General features: G+C 38.3%; 1 protein-coding gene across 16 annotated transcripts in view; it reads left to right on the plus strand.

Moving 5' to 3' along the window:
• Window positions 1-19,399, plus strand: part of KMT2C (lysine methyltransferase 2C) — a 269,946-nt gene that overhangs the window by 139,136 nt on the left and 111,411 nt on the right. For all 16 annotated transcript variants that reach the window (XR_006608481.1, XM_045086329.1, XM_045086334.1 and 13 more), the window contains exons 7-9: window positions 8,806-8,968; window positions 15,993-16,164; window positions 18,090-18,204. Coding sequence is in view for 15 of the 16 variants with exons in the window: in XM_045086329.1 (XP_044942264.1) it covers window positions 8,806-8,968; window positions 15,993-16,164; window positions 18,090-18,204 (450 nt within the window). In the remaining variant the exon portion in view is untranslated. The remainder of the gene's footprint in view (window positions 1-8,805; window positions 8,969-15,992; window positions 16,165-18,089; window positions 18,205-19,399) is intronic.

The raw sequence follows: 19,399 nt of genomic DNA on the forward strand, positions 1-19,399 counted from the left end.
TTCCATTCTGTGCGGTTGTAATACTGAGGACGCCATCTTCTTATTTGCCGTTTGCCAGTTGGCCAACCTTACTTGAGGTTGCTGTCAGCTCCTAGAGGTGACTCCTGGACCTTGCGTGGGGCTCCTTTTGTCTTTAGTGATGATGTACTGAATACTTCCCTTGCTTTGAATTTCTCTGACTTTCCTTTCTCCTACCAGCTGGAGAAAACTTTGTGCTTTTAAAGGAATTGTGCAGTTTGAATAGACTGATCTCTCCCTTGATTAATCCAGCATCAGGTGAATAGCAGCCTTAATCACATTGCAAAAGTACATTTGCCATGTGATATAGTATAATCACTGGCATGATATTTCATCATACATATATATATTTTTATGAGTCTCTGGATTAGGGGTGGGACATATTAGGGGTAAAAGTGGGGAGTGCAGGCGTTTTAGGAGTCTGCCTACCACAGCGCCATATTGAGGAGGCTGGACCTGATCCAGAGGTATCCGGGACTCCCTTAGAAAGACCACTGTGTCGAAGAGGTTACTGCCTATGTTCTCGAGGATTTTGGTGGATTCCTGCCTCACGTTGAGGTCTTTTCATCCATTTAGAGTTTATCTTTGTGTATGGTGTAAGAGAGTGGTTGAGTTTCATTCTTCTATACATAGCTGTCCAATTTTCCCAGCACCGTTTATTGAAGAGACTGTCTTTTTTCCATTGGCTGTTTTTTCCTACTTTGCCAAAAATTAGTTGACCGTAGAGTTGAGGGTCCATATCTGGTCTCTCTGTTCTGTTCCATTGGTCTGTGTGCCTCTTTGTGCAGGTACCATGTTGTCTTGGTGATCACAGCTATGTAATAGAGCTTGAAGTCAGGCAACGTGATGCCCCCAGCTTTGTTTTTCTTTTTCACCATTTCCTTGGCAATTCAGGGTCTTTTCTGGTTCCATACAAATTTTAGGATTGTTTGTTCCAGCTCTTTGAAAAATGTTTGTGGTATTTTGAAAGGGATTGCACTGGATGTGTAGATTGCTCTGGGCAGCAGAGACATTTTCACAATGTTTATTCTTCGAATCCATGAGCATGAAATGTTTTCCCATCTTTTTGTGTCTTCTTCAATTTCTTTCATGAGTGTCCTGTAGTTTCTAGAGTATAGATCCTTGATTTATTCCAAGGTTATCTTATGGTTTTTGGTGCTATTGCAAATGGAATCGATTCCCTAGTTTCTCTTTCTACAGTTACATTGTTAGTGTACAGAAAAGCAGCTGATTTCTCTGCATTGATTTTGTATCCTGCCACATTACTGAATTACTGTATATGTTCTAGTAATTGGCCACAGCAACTTTTTTCAAGACATGTGTCCAAAGGCAAGGGAAACAAAAGCAAAAATGAACTTTTGGGATTTCATCAAGATAAAAAGCTTCAATATAGCAAAGGAAACAGTCAACAAAACTTAGAGGCAGCCCAAGGAATGGGAGAAGATGTTTGCAAATGACCCTATAGATAAAGGGCTGGTATCCAAGATCTACAAGAACTTCTCAAACTCAACACCCCAAAAAGAGATAATCAAGCCAAAAAATGGGCTGAAGACATGAACAGACACTTGTCCAAAGAAGACATACAAATGGCTAACAGACACCTGGAAAAATGTTCAACATCATTAGCCATCAGGGAAATTCAAATCAAAACCACATTGAGATACCACCTTATAATAGTTGGAATGGCAAAAATTAACAAGGCAGGAAACAACAAATGTTGGAGAGGATGTAGAGAAAGGGGAACCCTCTTACACTGTTCATGGAAATGCAGGCTGTTGCAGCCACTTTGGAAAACATTGTGGAGGTTCCTCAAAAAGTTAAAAATAGAGCTACCCTATTACCCAGCAGGTGCACTACTGTGTATTTACCCCAAAGATATAGATGTAGTGAGAAGAAGGGGAAGATGCACCCCAATGTTCTAGCAGCAATGTCCACAATCAACATACTGTGGAAGGAGCTGAGATGTCCTTCAGCAGATGATGTGGATAAAGAAGATGTGGTCCATATATACAATGGAATATTACTCAGCCATCAGAAAGGATGACTACCCATCATTTGCATTGACGTGGATGGAACTGGAGGGGGGATTATGCTAAGTGAAATAACGTCAGTCAGAGAAGGACAATTATCATATGGTTTCACTTATATGAGGAACATAAGAAATAGTGTAGAGAACATTGGGAAAAGGAAGGGGAAAATGAAAGGAGGGAATCAGAGGGGCAGTTGAATCCTGAGAGACTCTGGATTCCGGGAAACAAACTGAGGATTTCAGAGGGGAGGGGGGTTGTGGGAAGGGTTGGCCTGGTGATGGGTCTTAAGGAGGGCACAGATTGCACGGAGCACTGGGTGTTATACGCAAACAATGAGTCATGGAACACTACATCAAAAAGTAACAAGGTAGTGTATGGTGACTAACATAAGAAAAAAAATAAAAATTAAAAAAATTGTAAAAAAGAAAAAAAGACCATTGTGACAGCAGTGAGGAAGATGTGTCAGAAAGGGAAGTTACTGGCAGGAGGAAAAAATCTCATTCATAGCCCTGCCCATTTTGATTTCGTAATGTTATTTAATGTTATTATTATTGTTTTTTAGCAGATGTTTCAGTCAGAAATGGATGTTTGTTAGTGGACAAACCAGAATAATAAACTGGGCCAGAATGGTAGCAGCAAATCACTCATCAAGATATTCATGATTTTAAGCCAATTTATATATAAGATGTTTCAGTAGATTGAGTTTTATTTCAGTCAGTTTTATTTTAAGCATATTTTTTCTAACGCAAACACTGACTCTTTTGATAGACTTTAACACCTGAATCTTATGAATAACATCTTCCTAAACACAGTATTAGGGTGGGTTTACTTCCTGAGATGTCTCATCTCATGCAGTATATATTGGTTCTTACTTGCTTCAGTTTTTAAATCTAGCTTCATTTATTTTTATCTTTTGGTCTTGAGTTTTGCATTTTTCAAGCTGTATTTTTTTCATAACCAAATTTGCCACATCTCAAAGATTTTTGACATGTTTCTTATTCAATCATTTCAAAAATAATAAATGTTTTTTCTTTTGATTTAAAAGAAATCTGCCTTAGATGCGATTTTTCAATTTTTCTGGTGGATAGATATTGAGTTTATATTGTAAATTCGTAATTGTTAATGTATTAGGTTTAGGAAATTAGGTTTAGGAAATCTGCTTTTTAGAATATGGCCTAGAAAATACTTGATTTTTTGAATTTGTGGACTTTTTTATGGTAATATGTATAGTGAATTAAAAATAGTTCTAGGGGCGCCTGGGTGGCTCAGTGGGTTAAGCTGCGGCCTTCGGCTCAGGTCATGATCCCAGGGTCCTGGGATCGAGCCCCGCATCAGGCTCTCTGCTCAGCGGGGAGCCTGCTTCCTCCCCTCTCTCTGCCTGCCTCTCTGCCTGCTTGTCATCTCTCTCTGTCAAATAAATAAATAAAAAATCTTAAAAAAAATAGTTCTAAAAAAGAAAAAGAATTCTATGTACATTTTATAGGATATATATTCTCTGGTGTTGAATGATGGAAATCTGTGTATCTATGTGTAGGTTTGAATCAACTTGATCATTGTTAATTAAATTCTTTATTTTATATCTATTTATGTCTTGGTTTCTGAAAGATGTATTAAGGTCTGATTTATTCATGTACATATTTCTACTCAATTTTACTTTTATATATCAAGGAAATTCATACTAGGTATGTAAACTTCAGTGACCGTTTCTTGGTCTGTTGGAGTTCTTAACATAAAACTTTTTTTTAATATGAACTTTTTCTTTGCCCTATTTACTGCTTTTTGGTTTGGATCCAATTTTCTTTGCCATAGCTGCTTTCTTTTTGATAGCATTTGTTTGTGCTTTTCCCTTCTGCTTTTATTTTTGAATTTGCTGTGTCACTGTGCCTCATGGACGTATATGTACATATACATAAAACATACATACATGTACACGTACATTTTATTTGTTTGTGATTATTTATGCTTATAATTAAAATGGCTGTGTATATATAGGTAGTGTGTGTGTGTGTGTGTACATGTACAAAGTATGTTTTGCACATTTTGAAAGTTACTGTTTTTTTAAATAGGGAATTTAGCCCATTTATGTTTAATATCCATGGACTTGAATGTAAACTTAGTCAACAATTTAAAAATTGTTGAATTAAAAAATTCAACAGTTTTTTTGTTGACCTTGGAAGATACAGCTTTTTTTGGTTTTTGCATTGGATATTGCTAATGAGAAGGAATGATGATTCTCCTTTATTTGTAGCTGGCCTGTTTTCTCTTTCATGAGGCTTCTGGAATTTTTCCTTTTGTTCGCTACCTTAAAATTTTGCCAGTGTTTCTAGGTGTGAGACATTTTAATCTGAAGTGGGTGTTTTCCCATTAGGGAGATAATATGGCAGATATTAAGAGTAGGTGTTTTTGTAGTGATACAGAGATCAGTAAAAGAGAGAAATACTCTTCCTGGCTACCCCACCTGTTCAATGAAATTATCGTTAGTGCATGTTAGCTCTTAATAGATATTTTCATAACTTTTTTTTTAAGATTTTATTTATTTATTTGACAGAGAGAGAGATCACAAGCAGGCAGAGAGGTAGGCAGGCAGAGAGGAGGAAGCAGGCTCCCCGCCGAGCAGAGAGCCTGACGCGGGGCTCGATCCCAGGACCCCGGGACCATGACCCGAGCTGAAGGCAGAGGCTTTAACCCACTGAGCCACCCAGGTGCCCCGATATTTTCACAACTTTTTAAGAATAATTTCTCTGGGGAGAGGGTGGTTGGGTTATGGACATCGGGGAAGGTATGTGCTATGGTGAGTGCTGTGAAGTGTGTAAACCTGGTGATTCACAGACCTGTACCCCTGGGGCTAATAATACATTATATGCTAATAATTAAAAAGAAAAGAATAATTTCTGTGGGGGCACCTGGGTGGCTTAGGGGTTTAAGCCTCTGCCTTTAGCGCAGGTCATCATCTCAGGGTCCTGGGATTGAGCCCTACATCAGGCTCTCTGCTTGGCAGGGAGCCTGCCCCCCCCCCCCCGCCTGCCTCTCTGCCTACTTGTGATCTGTCAAATAAATAAGTAAAATCTTAAAAAAAAAAAAAAAAGAATAATTTCTCTGGTTATAATCCTTCTATTTTCTCTCCTTCTGGTACTCTTGCTTAAAGAGACACTGAATTTTGTAGATCAGTTTTCCATGTCAATTTTACTTGTTTTTCTTACTTTCTGTCCTTATTCTTTATTCTGCATTCTGGGAGAATCCCAGCTAACTGATAAGAAAAGTTTGGGAAAGGCTAAAAAGTATACGGAAAACCTATAATAATATTTGACTTAGAGTCCTTAGCCCATTGCCATAGTTGATACAGAATAAATACTTCATAATTAATTGGACAAACTTAGGAATATCAAGCTTTTTGTTACTATTTCATAACTCCTCTTTAACCTTAATCTCTGAAATTTTGTTGATTCTGTTTTGTTTTGTATTGCAGATTTATTTTGAGAGAGCCTCCCTTATTTTAGTCTAGTGAAACAAAAGTTTTGGAAGTTCCTCAAACTAATTCTTAATAGTAGTTGCCAGTGTGCACTCTGACAGTTCTTTCTCGGATGTGCTCTTGGACAATTGTCAAAAGATGCTATAACACCTTTCTTTTTTTCCCTCTACCTCTCCTCTTTTTCTTTTTATAATAATTCAAAAAAGTAGAAAAATAAAATGCTATTTAGGAGTTTTAAATACTGATTCAAATAAATTGTTTAGTTGGTAAACCGTTTAAAAGCTGTTTGTTACCCCCCTCTCCCTAAATGTTAATTAGCTTTGTAATTGTTGCTTAGTTTATAATTTGTTTCATATCAAATAGGTGTTGTGCAAGAATGCTGATGTTCAAGAAGCTCCCTGTGGAAATTTATTCTTTCATAATTTCAACAATTTTACAAATGCTTTTATTTGGTTCAGAAAGATCTATTCTAGCCTATATATAAAGTATATATTTTCTTTGAATGCCAAATGTCTTTCATTAGCTCTGTAATTATAACAGATGGGCTTGAAACGTTCACTTAAATGCAGTTAGTATTTTATTTCCTTTCCTTTATTCCCTGTATCTTTATATGTTATTGTAAATTAGTATGTTGGATACATTCCAGGACTTCTCATAGTAGTTTAGCTAATGTCAGATAATATTTTCCATTGCAAATGTGATTAAGAGAACATGTTGATGTTTCTAAAATGATACAGACATTGGGAAAAGGATCAATTTAAATTATTTTGTTTCCTTATTATGCATTTAAATAAAAGTCATTATATTTTATTTGCCAAAATTATTTTTAGTGCAAAAGCCTGTACAATTTGCCATATGCTAAAAAAATGGAGATTTTAACAGTTTAGCGGAAATTATTTTGTTATGCTAATGAGTTAATATAAAACCTTTTTAGCCATCAGTTGGACATATAAGTGCTCCTTCCTCCCTCAGCATTTTCTTGGTCTTTCCAGAATGACTCAAGGATACTCAGACTACTTTGATGTTATACATGTTTATTCTGTCGTGTCAATATACTAAACATATTTAGAGACCCTGAGAGATCATAACATAAAATAAATTTGGAGAAAGCTGGTTATTATACTTTATTAAGGCTTGCTTCCTTTTCTTTTGTCTTTTTAATGATATAGCACCTGTAAGTACAAAAAGAGAAGGGAAATGTTTATTAAGTCTTTAGACTTGTGGACATCATAGACAACAGAAATGCAATAGGTATAACTAGTGTTCATAAGTCACCTAGAAGCTGCAGTGGTCTGTTGACAGTTCTGGAAATGTGTAGAAGACTCATCAAGCAATATCAAACTTTCTTAAATTGGTTCAGTGCCATGGACTGATGGTTACAAGGAAGAATTTGATGGCCTCTTACGTAAAATGCTGGAATGAATTTTAATTTAAAAACTGTTGTATTCTCTGATAGACTAGCAGAATACAGAAAAAGTATGTTAGCATGTGAAGATCTTCTTGGGGTGCCTCAGTGGCTCAGTCCGTTAAGCATCTGACTCTGGCTCAGGTCATGATATCAGGGTCCTGGGACTGAGTTCCACATAAGCTCTCTGCTCAATGGGGAGTCTGCTGCTGCTTCTCCCTCTTCTTCTCTGTGCAACCCCCTCCACTCCTGCATACTCTATCTCTTTTCTAATAAATGAATAAAATCTTTAAAAAAAGGTCTTCTTGGTAATGTTAGCGACTTTCTTTCAGGAGGGCCGGTTTTATCACAAATTGTTCCATTTGGCTTCCGGTGTTTCGATTATGCTTTCATGAACCACACTTAACAGTGAGAGAGTATGAACAGTGAAGTCCATTTAGTACATATAAATATGAACACCTGTTTATTAGGGCTTCTGTGCCAAGCAGCATTCACAGTGCTGCAGATACAAAGATAGCAAAATATGTGCTATCCAGGACTGGAATGAAAAGACAAGTAAATAATTCTCATGCAATGGCATGAATGCTCAAACGGAAGCCTATACAAGGTAGACAGCTCGGCATCTGCAGAAGAGAGATTTTATACTGTACGATGTGGGCTACCCAGCAAAAGACCCACAAAGAAACCGATACCCAGAGCTTGAAGGAGAGTGTATTAATCATTCTTGGGGAGAGCTGATTATATGCATGTCGCATTGTAGGCAGTTGTACTGACTCTTTACACCTTAGTTGCCATGCACGTCCCCTGTGGTTGTGTCGGCGTTGCTTTTTTCTGCTTTTACCACGAGCAAGAGAATAGAGGCAGGTTGAAATAGGGAAAGGAGATACTCTGAGGATTTAACATTTCTTTCCATTCCCAGTTTTTATTAAGAAACTTGAAACTAATTGTTACAGGGATGTGTGTAATCTGTAGGCGTACTGGAATCCTATGATTGTCCCTTACTGACTTACTCTATGATTGCGTGTTTTATTTCATACTGATATTTAGGTAGGGTGAAAACAGTAAAAGGTTTCATAAATAGTAGAGATACATTTTATTAGTTTTTGGTGGGATTTAAAATGTGTTGAAATGGGACGCCTGGGTGGCTCAGTTGGTTAAGCAGCTGCCTTCAGCTCAGGTCATGATCCCAGCGTCCTAGGATCGAGTCCCACATCAGGCTCCTTCCTCCGCAGGGAGCCTGCTTCTCCCTCTGACTCTGCCTTCCACTCTGTCTGCCTGTGCTTGCTCTCGCTCACTCTCTGACAAATAAATAAATAAAATCTTTAAAAAAAAATGTGTTGAAATACCCCACAAGTAGACACCTGTCTTTTCGATCATATTACTTGTTTAAAACATTTTTACTTGTTTTTGACAAAAGTCAGTAGAAAAAAAAGTGAAATGCTCACTTTCTGAACTCGAATGGATGAACCCGTGTTATATCAAGCACTCAGCTGAGTACTTGAGATTTTATCATTTTTAATGGATCTTTTATTCAGTATTATGGAGGTTTAAATTGTTCTGCTAGTAGCATACAGAAGACTTTTTTTTTTTTTAATACCTTCCTAGCTCCACATTTGAGCGCTCCTTTTCCAGGTTTTAAAAAGAGATTTCTGGGCGCCTGGGTGGCTCAGTGGGTTAAGCCACTGCCTTCGGCTCGGGTCATGATCTCAGGGTCCTGGGATGGAGCCCCGCATCGGGCTCTCTGCTCAGCAGGGAGCCTGCTTCCCCCTCTCTCTCTGCCTGCCTCTCTACTTGTGATTTCTCTCTGTCAAATAAATAAATAAAAATAAACATCTTTTTTAAAAAAATAAAAAGAGATTTCTTTCCCGTTTGCCCCCTTCCAGCGATGTGCATTTTGTAAGCACCTTGGAGCCACTATCAAATGCTGTGAAGAGAAATGCACCCAGACGTACCATTATCCTTGTGCTGCGGGAGCCGGAACCTTTCAGGACTTTCGGAACTTCTTCCTTCTGTGTCCAGAGCACATCGACCAAGCTCCTGAGAGATGTAAGTTTACTGTAGATCTACTTTTTAAACATTTATCAGTGTACTTATTTCAAATGACTAATGTTGTAGTTTCCCTAAATATTATTTTGCTTGAATTAAAAGGTAGTCTTATATAACCTTGGTAATCTAAGGGGTCTTTGCCAGAGGTCCTTGGGGGAGTCTGTTATCACCAGTATCATCGAAGTTAAATACCAAAGGTATTTCCTCAAAACTTCAAAGATAGTTTGCATGTTTTACATTCTTACTAAAATTTTTCCTAAACCACTATAGAAAGAAATACTGAATATAAAGTATTTTAATACGTACTGTAAAGTCATTTAAAAAGTCAAATGGTATTCAATGTCTTCTACACAAAAAAACCACTCACTTAGAGAATTAGATGATGATTCACTCAAGTGTTATTTCAGGATGTACATTAATAGGATCAGCAAACACTTTTTGAAATTCGTGGTAATTGTATAACCCTGATAGTCATAATAGAAGTCTCTGTTAATGTTTCTTCTTGATTTATCTATCTTGGTTACCTATAATCCTTAGTTGTGCTTTTTTCCTTTCTTTTCCAAACACTGTTTTATAATTATGTGAAAATATTCCAATGTTTGAAATTTGTTATACAGAAAATTATAACTCTTTCCCATCTTTATTGTTAAACAGAGATCTTGCCTTTTTCTTAGTATATGGATTTCCAATGAGCATGTATGCTTGGGATTCCCCCCCAGTAAATTGAATTTCCAGACTCATTGTGAAATCTCTGTGATGCTTTATTCAGTCTTTTTTGGTGTAACCTGTTAGTTACATTAGTGTTAGCTTTTGTCTGAGTCTTAGCAATATTGATGAAAACTTTTTAAAAAAAATCCTTTCCAGCTCTCTGAAACATAAATATAGCTACCTCAGACTTAAACTTAAATAGCCTCAAATACAATTAGATTGTATAATCTCAGTATCATAATTTCATCTTCAGTTAAAATTATTTTTGTTTACATGTATAATCATGTCCTTAATCACTATACAGACAAATCATAGATAGGGCAAACTGAAATGTCAGATTGTATTTGGGCGAATAAGGGATTTAAAGTTTAAAATATGTTTGTGATCACGTACTTAAATCTGGGAGAAAAAACACTGATGCACAGCAGCTGTCACAAGTGTCATTTAAGGCCTCAGGTAGTGAATGACTTCACACAGGTGCACCAACTGCGATGTCGGTCATCAGAGTTGATTGTATTCTGGGTGGTTTCAAACAAAACAACTGTATTTGTGTTTACGAATCTGAGTTTTGTTTAGTGTTTTCTACTTAGTCATACTTCAGACCTCAGTAAACAACATACAAAGTTTTCTGTGATCCCATTTCTAACATTAAATGTTTTGTCAGTTAATGGCTATCCTTTCTACTGCAGACCGTGTTCGAATAGGGCACACGTCATTTAATGTTAGAGACCGTAATAAACATCGTGTAAAGTAGTGAAGTGTAAGGACCGCGGGAGACGCGCTGCCCACTCCCCATCCGTACAGTGAGAGCTCGTGCGGCCACACAGCTCAGAGATCCACGGAAGCTCTTGGCACTGGGCCGTGTTCCAAAATAGATTCATGGAGACTCATGAAATATGGGAATAGCAGGATTAAACTATAAATACACAAGGAAATTTGGTCATGGGAAAATAAGGATAGTATTAAGTATGAAGATAAAAGTGACACTGGCATTTTGGAAAATAAATTTTTGGCTCCAGAGCTCTCCAGCAATCAACACAAAGAAGGGAATATGAACAATGACCTGATTCATAGTAACGTCGAAAGATTCGACTTGATAGTCGGACTGTATGTACATTATAAAGTGTAGCAAAACAGATCCCACAGGGCAGTTTCTTATATGCAAAGCCCAGTTAAGTAAATTCTATTCCTTGAGGATCTTAACCAGTGCAGTCTCTAAGCACAGTTTCTGACCATCTGTCTTAATCGAAGGGTGTAGAGAATATTGTAGGTAGAATGTATTGTAGTAATTTACAAGATTATGCAATAGTCTTCTAAAATCATAAGTATTTTTAGCTAATTTTTAGTCCTAATTGTGTCATAGCACAAGGTACTTATTATTTTTAAAAATTGGGGCTTAAACACCAGTGTTACTATGAGGGTTAAGTAATAATTAATGGAAACCATGGAGCGTTTGACTTTGTATATATGAATTGCTTTACAAAGTGGTAGCTATTCCAGCTCTTTTCTCTAAGACTCAGTGTATCTGTATACATTGAACATAATACTTTATGCTGCTGGCTAAGCCTAGAACAATATGCTTGATAGCGGGGCTCAGAGTTGGATTGACCTCTTTTTATGAAAGTTGAAGAGGAAAATGGACCTTATTAGAAACCCCAGCAAGGAGAGAACCTATGAGCGGGCCAAGACTTTCATCAGAAAACAATTTTGGGTGCTTTGTCATAGGTCAGTGCTGGTCCTGTTTCACCAGTATTTTCATGACGATGTGGTATGCACTGACCTTGTCTAGGGATTGTACACCAGCTGCCAGCCCGGACACATAGCCACACGCACTCACTGAACAGTGTTTTCCCTCTCAGGGAAAGCCAGATGGCAAGGAGCCCACCACACAAGATGAGAGGGAAGAACATTTCAGAACGAGTGAACAACTGCTCTGCAGGTCTTGAGGAATGGGCCTGGCAGGATTGTGAAAGGACAGCTCATCACTGTGCCTGGAATATAGTGTCTCCTAGGTAGGGAGAAGAGACAGCCTCCGAGCGAGCAAGGACTAGAGCACCTGGGTCTTGTGAGCAAGATACTCTGTCTGCAGGGAGGAGGTCTTGAAGGCTCCAACATGGGGGGGCCGGATCTCCTCATGCCCTCCTTGTCCCCAGCGCAACCTTAACTTCTCTACTTCATTTTCGTGGTCGTCTTTGTATCTCTCGATACCGAGTCCAGCTACTTTTCTCTTGCCCTACATCCTGTCAGTCTCTGAGCTGCTTCCCTGCCTGCCTGCTCCGTGGGCCAGCCTCTCCGGACAACATGCGTGACTTCGTGTTTCTTGCTGCAGATCCCGTGTGGCGCAGCGCCGTGATCTGCCGGTAGCGGAAGCCGAGCTGGCAGGTGCCGGGACGTGCCTGGCAGTGACAGGGCTGTGCGGGTGCAGTCTGGTGCCAGTTGGACTCTTGTCGCGCATCCGTAGTCTCACCTTCCCGCACGACCAGGTGTCTCTGACACAGCGTCTTCTCGTTTAGGCTCAGTGTTGTGTGTCTGTTCCTCCGTCTCTTCTCTGGTCACAGCGGTCACAGGGTGTGACCTCGTCCAGAGCTGATCTTCTGTTTCTCCCTCTGTTCTCGCTCCTCCTCCGCCACGCAGCTTCCTCGCTCTCTGCCTCTGCGGGCACTTTCCTTCTTACTTTGTGCCTGTGCGGACACTCTCTAGCATACCTGCCCCACCAGCGGGAGCACATTTCGTGAGTAGAGAGCATGGTCTGCAGAGCTGGACGGACCTGGACTTGGCTCCTGACTTCTCTCAACTTGGCTTTAGCTTCAGTCTTTCCCTCGGTCTCTTCTGCCTTTTCAGCCCTTTAAAGAAAAATTTCACTTCACTTCAAACTTCGTGTGTCTGTGGGGCATTTATGTATGTATATGTCCAAGTGCTCCTTTCTGACACGACACTTAAGCCATCTAGTAATACCATTTTTCCGTGACCTGCAAAAGGCTGCTTTGGTATTTCTATATCTTCTTCCTGATTGGGGAAATGGTTGGAACCAACCTCATTTCTTGATGTAGTGCTTTTTTTCCACTATTATTTTTACATAATGCATAGATGTTTTTAGACTGAGTGTATCATGTGGATGTTTTCCTTCGTTTAACTTATTACTAGTGATCCATCCATTCTAACCGACCAACATGACAGCGTTGCCATTAAGGAATTGGCACAAACTATCATGGAGGAAGGAATGATCTTAGACATGGTGACCTTATTGTAGAACGGGCTTTGCTGTATAAAATAGTGCTGTGCAACAGAAATATGATGTGAGCAAATTGAGCAGATCTTTCTAGTGGTCATGTTGAAAACGTTTAAAAATTATAATTAATTTAAAGAATATATATTTCAGTATGTCCAAAATATTAGTATTACAACATGTAAGCAATAACATTTTTGAGATATTTGATGTTATTTTTTCCCTAGTAAGTCTTTAGAATCTGGGGTGCATTTTATATTGTACAGCATGTGTCATTTTGGATAAACACATTTCAGTTGCCCAGTAGCCATACGCGACTAGTAGCTGCTGTGGCAGGTTAAATAGCGGAATAGTAAACTCTGGAAGGTTTCACAGAAGCCTTTAGACGGTGTTCCCTCCAAACTACAAGGAAAGATGAACTGAGGACCTGATGATCAGAGTACTGTATTTGCTTCCATTTCTGTAAATTTTGAGGATAGGCAAAAACAAGGGATTAGGTTTTAAATGTACATAGCTTGAGTAAATACTGGCACTCTCTTTTAGTATTAAAAAAAAAAATTCACCCTAATGTGTCATTTCTATCAAAAATGAACTAATTTATGACATTTCCATTTTTAAATTAATGACTTATTTTAAGTGCCGATCAAAGAGTCATTCAAAGTGATTTTAGAAGTTCTTCATGTAAGATATATTTAATAAGACTTGATTTGTGCTAGGAGATTGAGGATACAAAGTTGAAAAAGACAAGGCCCCTACCCTTTAAGGTTCCAAGTGTTCTGGTGAGATTACTTGATTGTGTCACGGTGTGCTCTCAGTATATGGGGAAAGGATCGTCAACTGGGTGGATCTTTAGGTGTGGTAAGGTTGGGATACTCAGGGCTGTGTGTGAGCAGAGAGGTTTGAAGGCCTCTTTGGAAAGAGCTCAGGGCCCAGCACCGCAAAGGAACAGCATTTCAAGTGGTGGGGAGCAGTATATGTGAGCACACAGCACTGAACAGTGTGTCGCGTGCATTGCAGACAGCTTGGTATCACCAGGAACAGTGAGTGGTCCTGAGATTCCATTGGAAAGGGGTGAGGGCTTCCCCTGCTTCTTTCCCTTACACTGGAAAATCTTGATCTTGTTCTCTTTTAGAGTGAAAAAGCATGTGTAGGTAAACTTTTAATTTAAGCAGGGCATAACAGATTCACAATTTTGAAAACTCGCTCTAAGTGTGTAGATGATGATTAGGGAGAGGTCAGATCAGTAAGCAGAAATTCCATCTAGAAGATAGTGTAATTACCAAGGCAGAGTGGACTGAACTGAACTGTGCAAATAGAAGGAAAAAAGATATATAGGAAGTTGACCCAGTAAGAATTGGTGTCTGGTTGGATGTGTTGGGTCAAGGAGTCATGGTGATACTAAAGTGTCTGCCTTTACCCAGCTGGTTGAGAAAAAAGGGAGAGGCTTAGATTTTAAAAATGTTTTATTTTAGAGGTGGTGAGTTTTGAGTATTTTTTAGAACATCTGGCTGTTGAGGTCCCATGAGACTTGAACATAACATCTTGTAGTTTAAGTTTGGGGCAGGTGATACAGATTTGGCAATCATGGTGGTATTTTATAACATGGGAGTTGGTGTGATCACAGAGGGGAACCATGTGAAATTATAAAAGAAGGAATAGGATGAAATCCCAAGGCACTCCAGCATTTAGAGGAATTCTAGGGATACTCAAGCCAGCACAGGAGTGTGAGAGGGAGGCATGGGAGACCTATGGAGAAATCAGGAGAAAGCTGCCATCACAGAAGCCAAGGTAAGGGGAACTGTCATGTGGGAGTGGATAGGAATGGAAATGCTGCAATGTGCAGATAAGATAAGGTCAAAAAAGTAACTTTGGATTTCGTAGATCACTGGTAGCCTCATGAAGGCAGTGCCCGGTGAATGGGGGTGTGCAGCCCCCGGGATCCTAGAACGTGGTTTGTGCTGTCTGTCCTCAAACGGCGAATGGTTTTCGTTAAAATAAAAACAAAAAGTTTGTCAGAAATCCTACGGCCTGTAAAACCAGTTTGCCATGTTAAAGAGGAATAGATCATTGGTCTGTTTCAAGATGCTTGATTGAGGAAAGAGGAAGATAGAAAGGCTTATAACCAGAGAGAACTGGTCAAACCTTTAGAAATCAGAAAAAAAGGTTCATATGTACAATTTAAAACAGTCTTTAGATAATCAGCTAATCAAACCATTGAGAACATAAGTGTCAGATATAGACATACATGTATCATCAAATTGGTATGATTTTAGAACACATTATTTTTCTTATTGTAATATGAGTTCAGCTGTGTACTTGGCAAGGCGGTTTATTCTTACATTTATTTTTTGTTTTAGATGGTAAAAGAACTTAAAAAGTGCTATTTTTTTAGTCTACATTTAGGGATAGATGATATCCAAAATTATGTCGATTTTAATACCTTTTTACAAGCTGGCAGTTAGTATAGATGACTGTAGAACTAGTGTACGAAGTTTTGTGTTTGTGTATGAATATGTAGTTTCTATCTTTAATGTTCTCCTTCATACAGTGTTTTCTAGTATTAAAAAATATATTTGATCTGAGTTAAAGTTAGTGTGTTTATGCTTAAGAAGCATTTAATTTAATTGATCTTAACATTTCTTAATTTTGTCTCTTGACTTACATTGTTAATTTTAATATACATTTAACATCCAAGTAAAATGGTTACTTTTGCACCTCAAGGCATTTCTCAGTTGATATTTTCCGGTTTGGTTCTTTTCAGCAAGCCTATGTTGAGCATTAAATAGGTGCCCAGCATCATCACTGGCACCAGGGATATAAAATTAGTTAGAACTGCTTATGGTCTTAGGTAGATGTAGGCACAAATATGCAAAACTATATGATTAAGCTTACTGTAATAAATTGTAGGTTAAATACGTAACAGTGGTTTTACTGAGACTTTCTTCTCGTTGGATATCAGCTCAATGTGGATAACCTCAAGTGTCTGAAAGATTTACCATGCAAATTCCCTGCAAGTGATTTTTACATTGTAAAGTCAGAAAAATATTAAACTCTTATACAACAATTTCATTGTTTTACTGTTAATTATAGCAAAGGAAGATGCAAACTGTGCAGTGTGCGACAGCCCGGGAGACCTCTTAGATCAGTTCTTTTGTACTACTTGTGGTCAGCACTATCATGGAATGTGCCTGGATATAGCGGTTACTCCATTAAAACGTGCAGGTTGGCAATGTCCTGAGTGCAAAGTGTGCCAGAACTGCAAGTAAGTTTTAATTTCAACTCAAAGGTGTGTATCGAGATTAAGAGAGACCCTATTCTTAGGTTCTGAAGGTTTGTGTTATATGATAAAGATTGTTCATTCTGCAGCTGCATTCATTCCCACTGACTTAGTCATGTTTGAAACAATTACTAGGTATTTATTAACATTATTTTGAAACAAGTCTAAACAAAAACTAATTTTAATAATTTTAAATACCTCTGGTTGCCTAGAAAGTAAATTTCAATTTGCCAAACACTTTAAATGAATGATACTAACCATTTAGAAGAAATGAGCTTTAGAAAATAAAGCGACTATGTTTGAGAGAGACTTGGGGGGGGGGAGATTTAATAGGAAAGTACACGTCTAGTTCTGGAAGGTAGTTACGAGAGTGAGTGAAAGGTTCGGTGACATGTTTGAATTTCCATTCCAGGAAGAACAGTTTATGCTAAGACTACTTTTAAAAAAACCAAAACCAAATCCCTGTATCTATCTGTATACCTACATACACCTTTAGTTGATCCTAGTCACCACAGTCCTGAAAAGAAAGACAGTTTTCATGTAGCACTTACATGTTGCCGTAGGGTTATTTCCTGTTCGTTGTATTCCATCCTTTGGTTATTTCTCCAATCTTTTCTGTGATTTTTTTTTTTTCCTCCTGCTGCTAATTAGCATGATAATTTGGGGAAGTTATCTGCATCTAGAGCAGTCTTCAAATTGTGTACAAGCTGAGGACTTTTCTAACAGGAGAAATTATGCCCACCACTGCCATGATTAGTCTGTTTTATTTGTAATTTAATTTGGTAACAGTAAGTGTCAACATCTTACAATTATGTGGAATAAGTAGGGCGATGTGCTTTTATATTTTGGAAAAAATTAAAATGCCAGTGAACATTTATTTGGTAGCTTATATCTGCCTACTTTCTTGGGAAGGAATAAGAGACCTTGAAGAAAAATTGCTTTTCCTCTAAGATCTTTCCATGTACCTAAAGAGAGAAAACATGCAATTTTTATATATAGAATCAGTTAAACGGAGTAAGAAAGAACTGGAGGCCAGCTGACCCATCTTCCTTTTTCCTTCTAGAAGTCTGTCCCCAGGGGTGACTCAGGGTCTCTCACTATTCTTCTTGCACGCCACAGTGTTTCTTTCCCTCCTCTTGAGTTAAAGTCTTAGTCTCTGAGAGTGGTCCGTAGCCAGGAATCAGGGCAGAGCTCATGCCGTAGGCCAGGGGCCCAATCTTTGGGGCATGGGAGTGTTCAGGTAAAGCGTTTAGGTTTTTGACTACAGTTCTTAATAACTATTACAAGATGATTCTTATACCTGTTTATTTAGCACTAATATTTACAGGATATTCTAAACTCTTCAGCCAGAATTATATTTAATTCTCAGTGTCTTTACTGTTCACATTTTATTCCTGAAACCAAGAGGACTAAGCTTACTTTGTTCAGGAATCACACAGCTAGATCAACAGCAGTCTGAATACAGATACAGGTCTGATGCCAGAGTCAGTCCTCTTTTTATGACAGTGTCTTTCCGATTCCTGATGACAAGATTTGTTCCTTCCCATGCGGCGTCCCCCGTCAGTCACAGCTCCTCCCTCTAGCAAGGAGGTTCACGGAGATACTTAAAAAGTAAAGGTCAGAGTCCCTCATCTTGCCTTACCCTCCTCCTCTGCAGGAGCCCTGACCTGGCTAAAGCAGGTTCACCACCATAGGTGAGCATTCAGTAAGGGTAATCCTGCGGGGGCCATAGCGGGACGCCGGTCTCATCGTTTAGGGGGTTACCTCTGTCATTATCTGGGCATAGACAAAGCAAGACACTGAGGTATTGATGAACTGGGCAGTTCCTAGGATTGATTCTTCTCATGATTACTTATGTTATAAACATAAGTTTAAAGATAAGGCATCATTAATGCTATCTTATTTTTTAGACAATCGGGAGAAGATAGCAAGATGCTAGTGTGTGATACGTGTGACAAAGGGTATCATACTTTTTGTCTTCAACCAGTTATGAAATCAGTACCAACCAATGGCTGGAAATGCAAAGTAAGTTGTTTATTTTTCTTAAAAAAATATCACCTGTATTCTTTTTTATATAGAGCAGACAAATCGGATACCTATTCAAATCTATACATTATCAACTTTTTAAAGAACAGCTTTGTTGATGTATAATTGATATTCAGTAAAGTGCAGGTATTTAAAGTTTGTAATTTAATTTGACATGTGTACATTTATGAAACCATCATCACCTTTGAGATAATGACCAAATTCATTACCCCTGAAAGTTCCATGGTGCTCTTTGGGAACCCCTCTTTTCCAACTGTTCACCCATTGCCACCTCCCCCCTTGTCTTCCAGGCAGTCTGCTTTCACTCGCCATCAGTTAATTTGCATTTTCTAGAGTTTTATATAAATGACGTCATAGAGTATATACTCTTTTTGCGGGGGGCCCTAACTTTTTAAACTCAGGATGATTATTTTGAAAATCAGCCATATTTTTGTGCATACCATTGGTGATTCCTTTTCATTGCCAAGTAGTGGCCGTACCACAAATTGTTCATTAGATAACTTGTTGGTGAACATCTGGTCCTTTACAATTTTAAGCTATTATGAAAAATGCTGTTATGAACATGGTAACGTATGTATGGTGCTTCATGGCTTAGAAACTGGTTTTGAATGATTTATCTTTCATCTTCTCAGAAGCTCTCAGAAATGTAGTGGCTCCATGAGGATGTCAAAACACAGAGCAGTAGTTTTAAAATCCATTAATGAAAAACCCAGAACTAAAATACACTACATTTTGGTGATTATGTAGTGATGTTGTATGTACATCACATTTTTGTGTATAAATACACTGGTATTAAATATCTAGAATCATTATATATACATATGTATATTGTCCCTCCCCTGTGGTAGTTTTAGTGATTATTTACTTAGTTATTTTATAGATGCTGTTTAAAGATTCTCTTGGTTTTGAGAGAGGTGTGTGGACATTCTTCCATTTTTTCATTGCTTACGATATCAGTCTTTCTGTTGGTGTGACACTTTTAAGATGTATTTTCAGTTACTTTTAATTTTTTCTGGATATTCTTTTAGTCAGTGATTCTCCCTTCCTCCAACTACTTTGTTATTTGCCTCTTTATGACCTTGTGTTGTTCTATGCTGGTGTCTTTACGCATCCCGAGGAATTTACTGAGGCTCAGTCGTCCGCATCTCCCCACCCTGTGGGTCGGCTGACAGCT

This window comes from Mustela putorius, unplaced genomic scaffold (assembly GCF_011764305.1).
Source record: "Mustela putorius furo isolate JIRA1106 unplaced genomic scaffold, ASM1176430v1.1 tig00000929_pilon_pilon_pilon, whole genome shotgun sequence".
Classification (NCBI taxonomy): domain Eukaryota; kingdom Metazoa; phylum Chordata; class Mammalia; order Carnivora; family Mustelidae; genus Mustela; species Mustela putorius.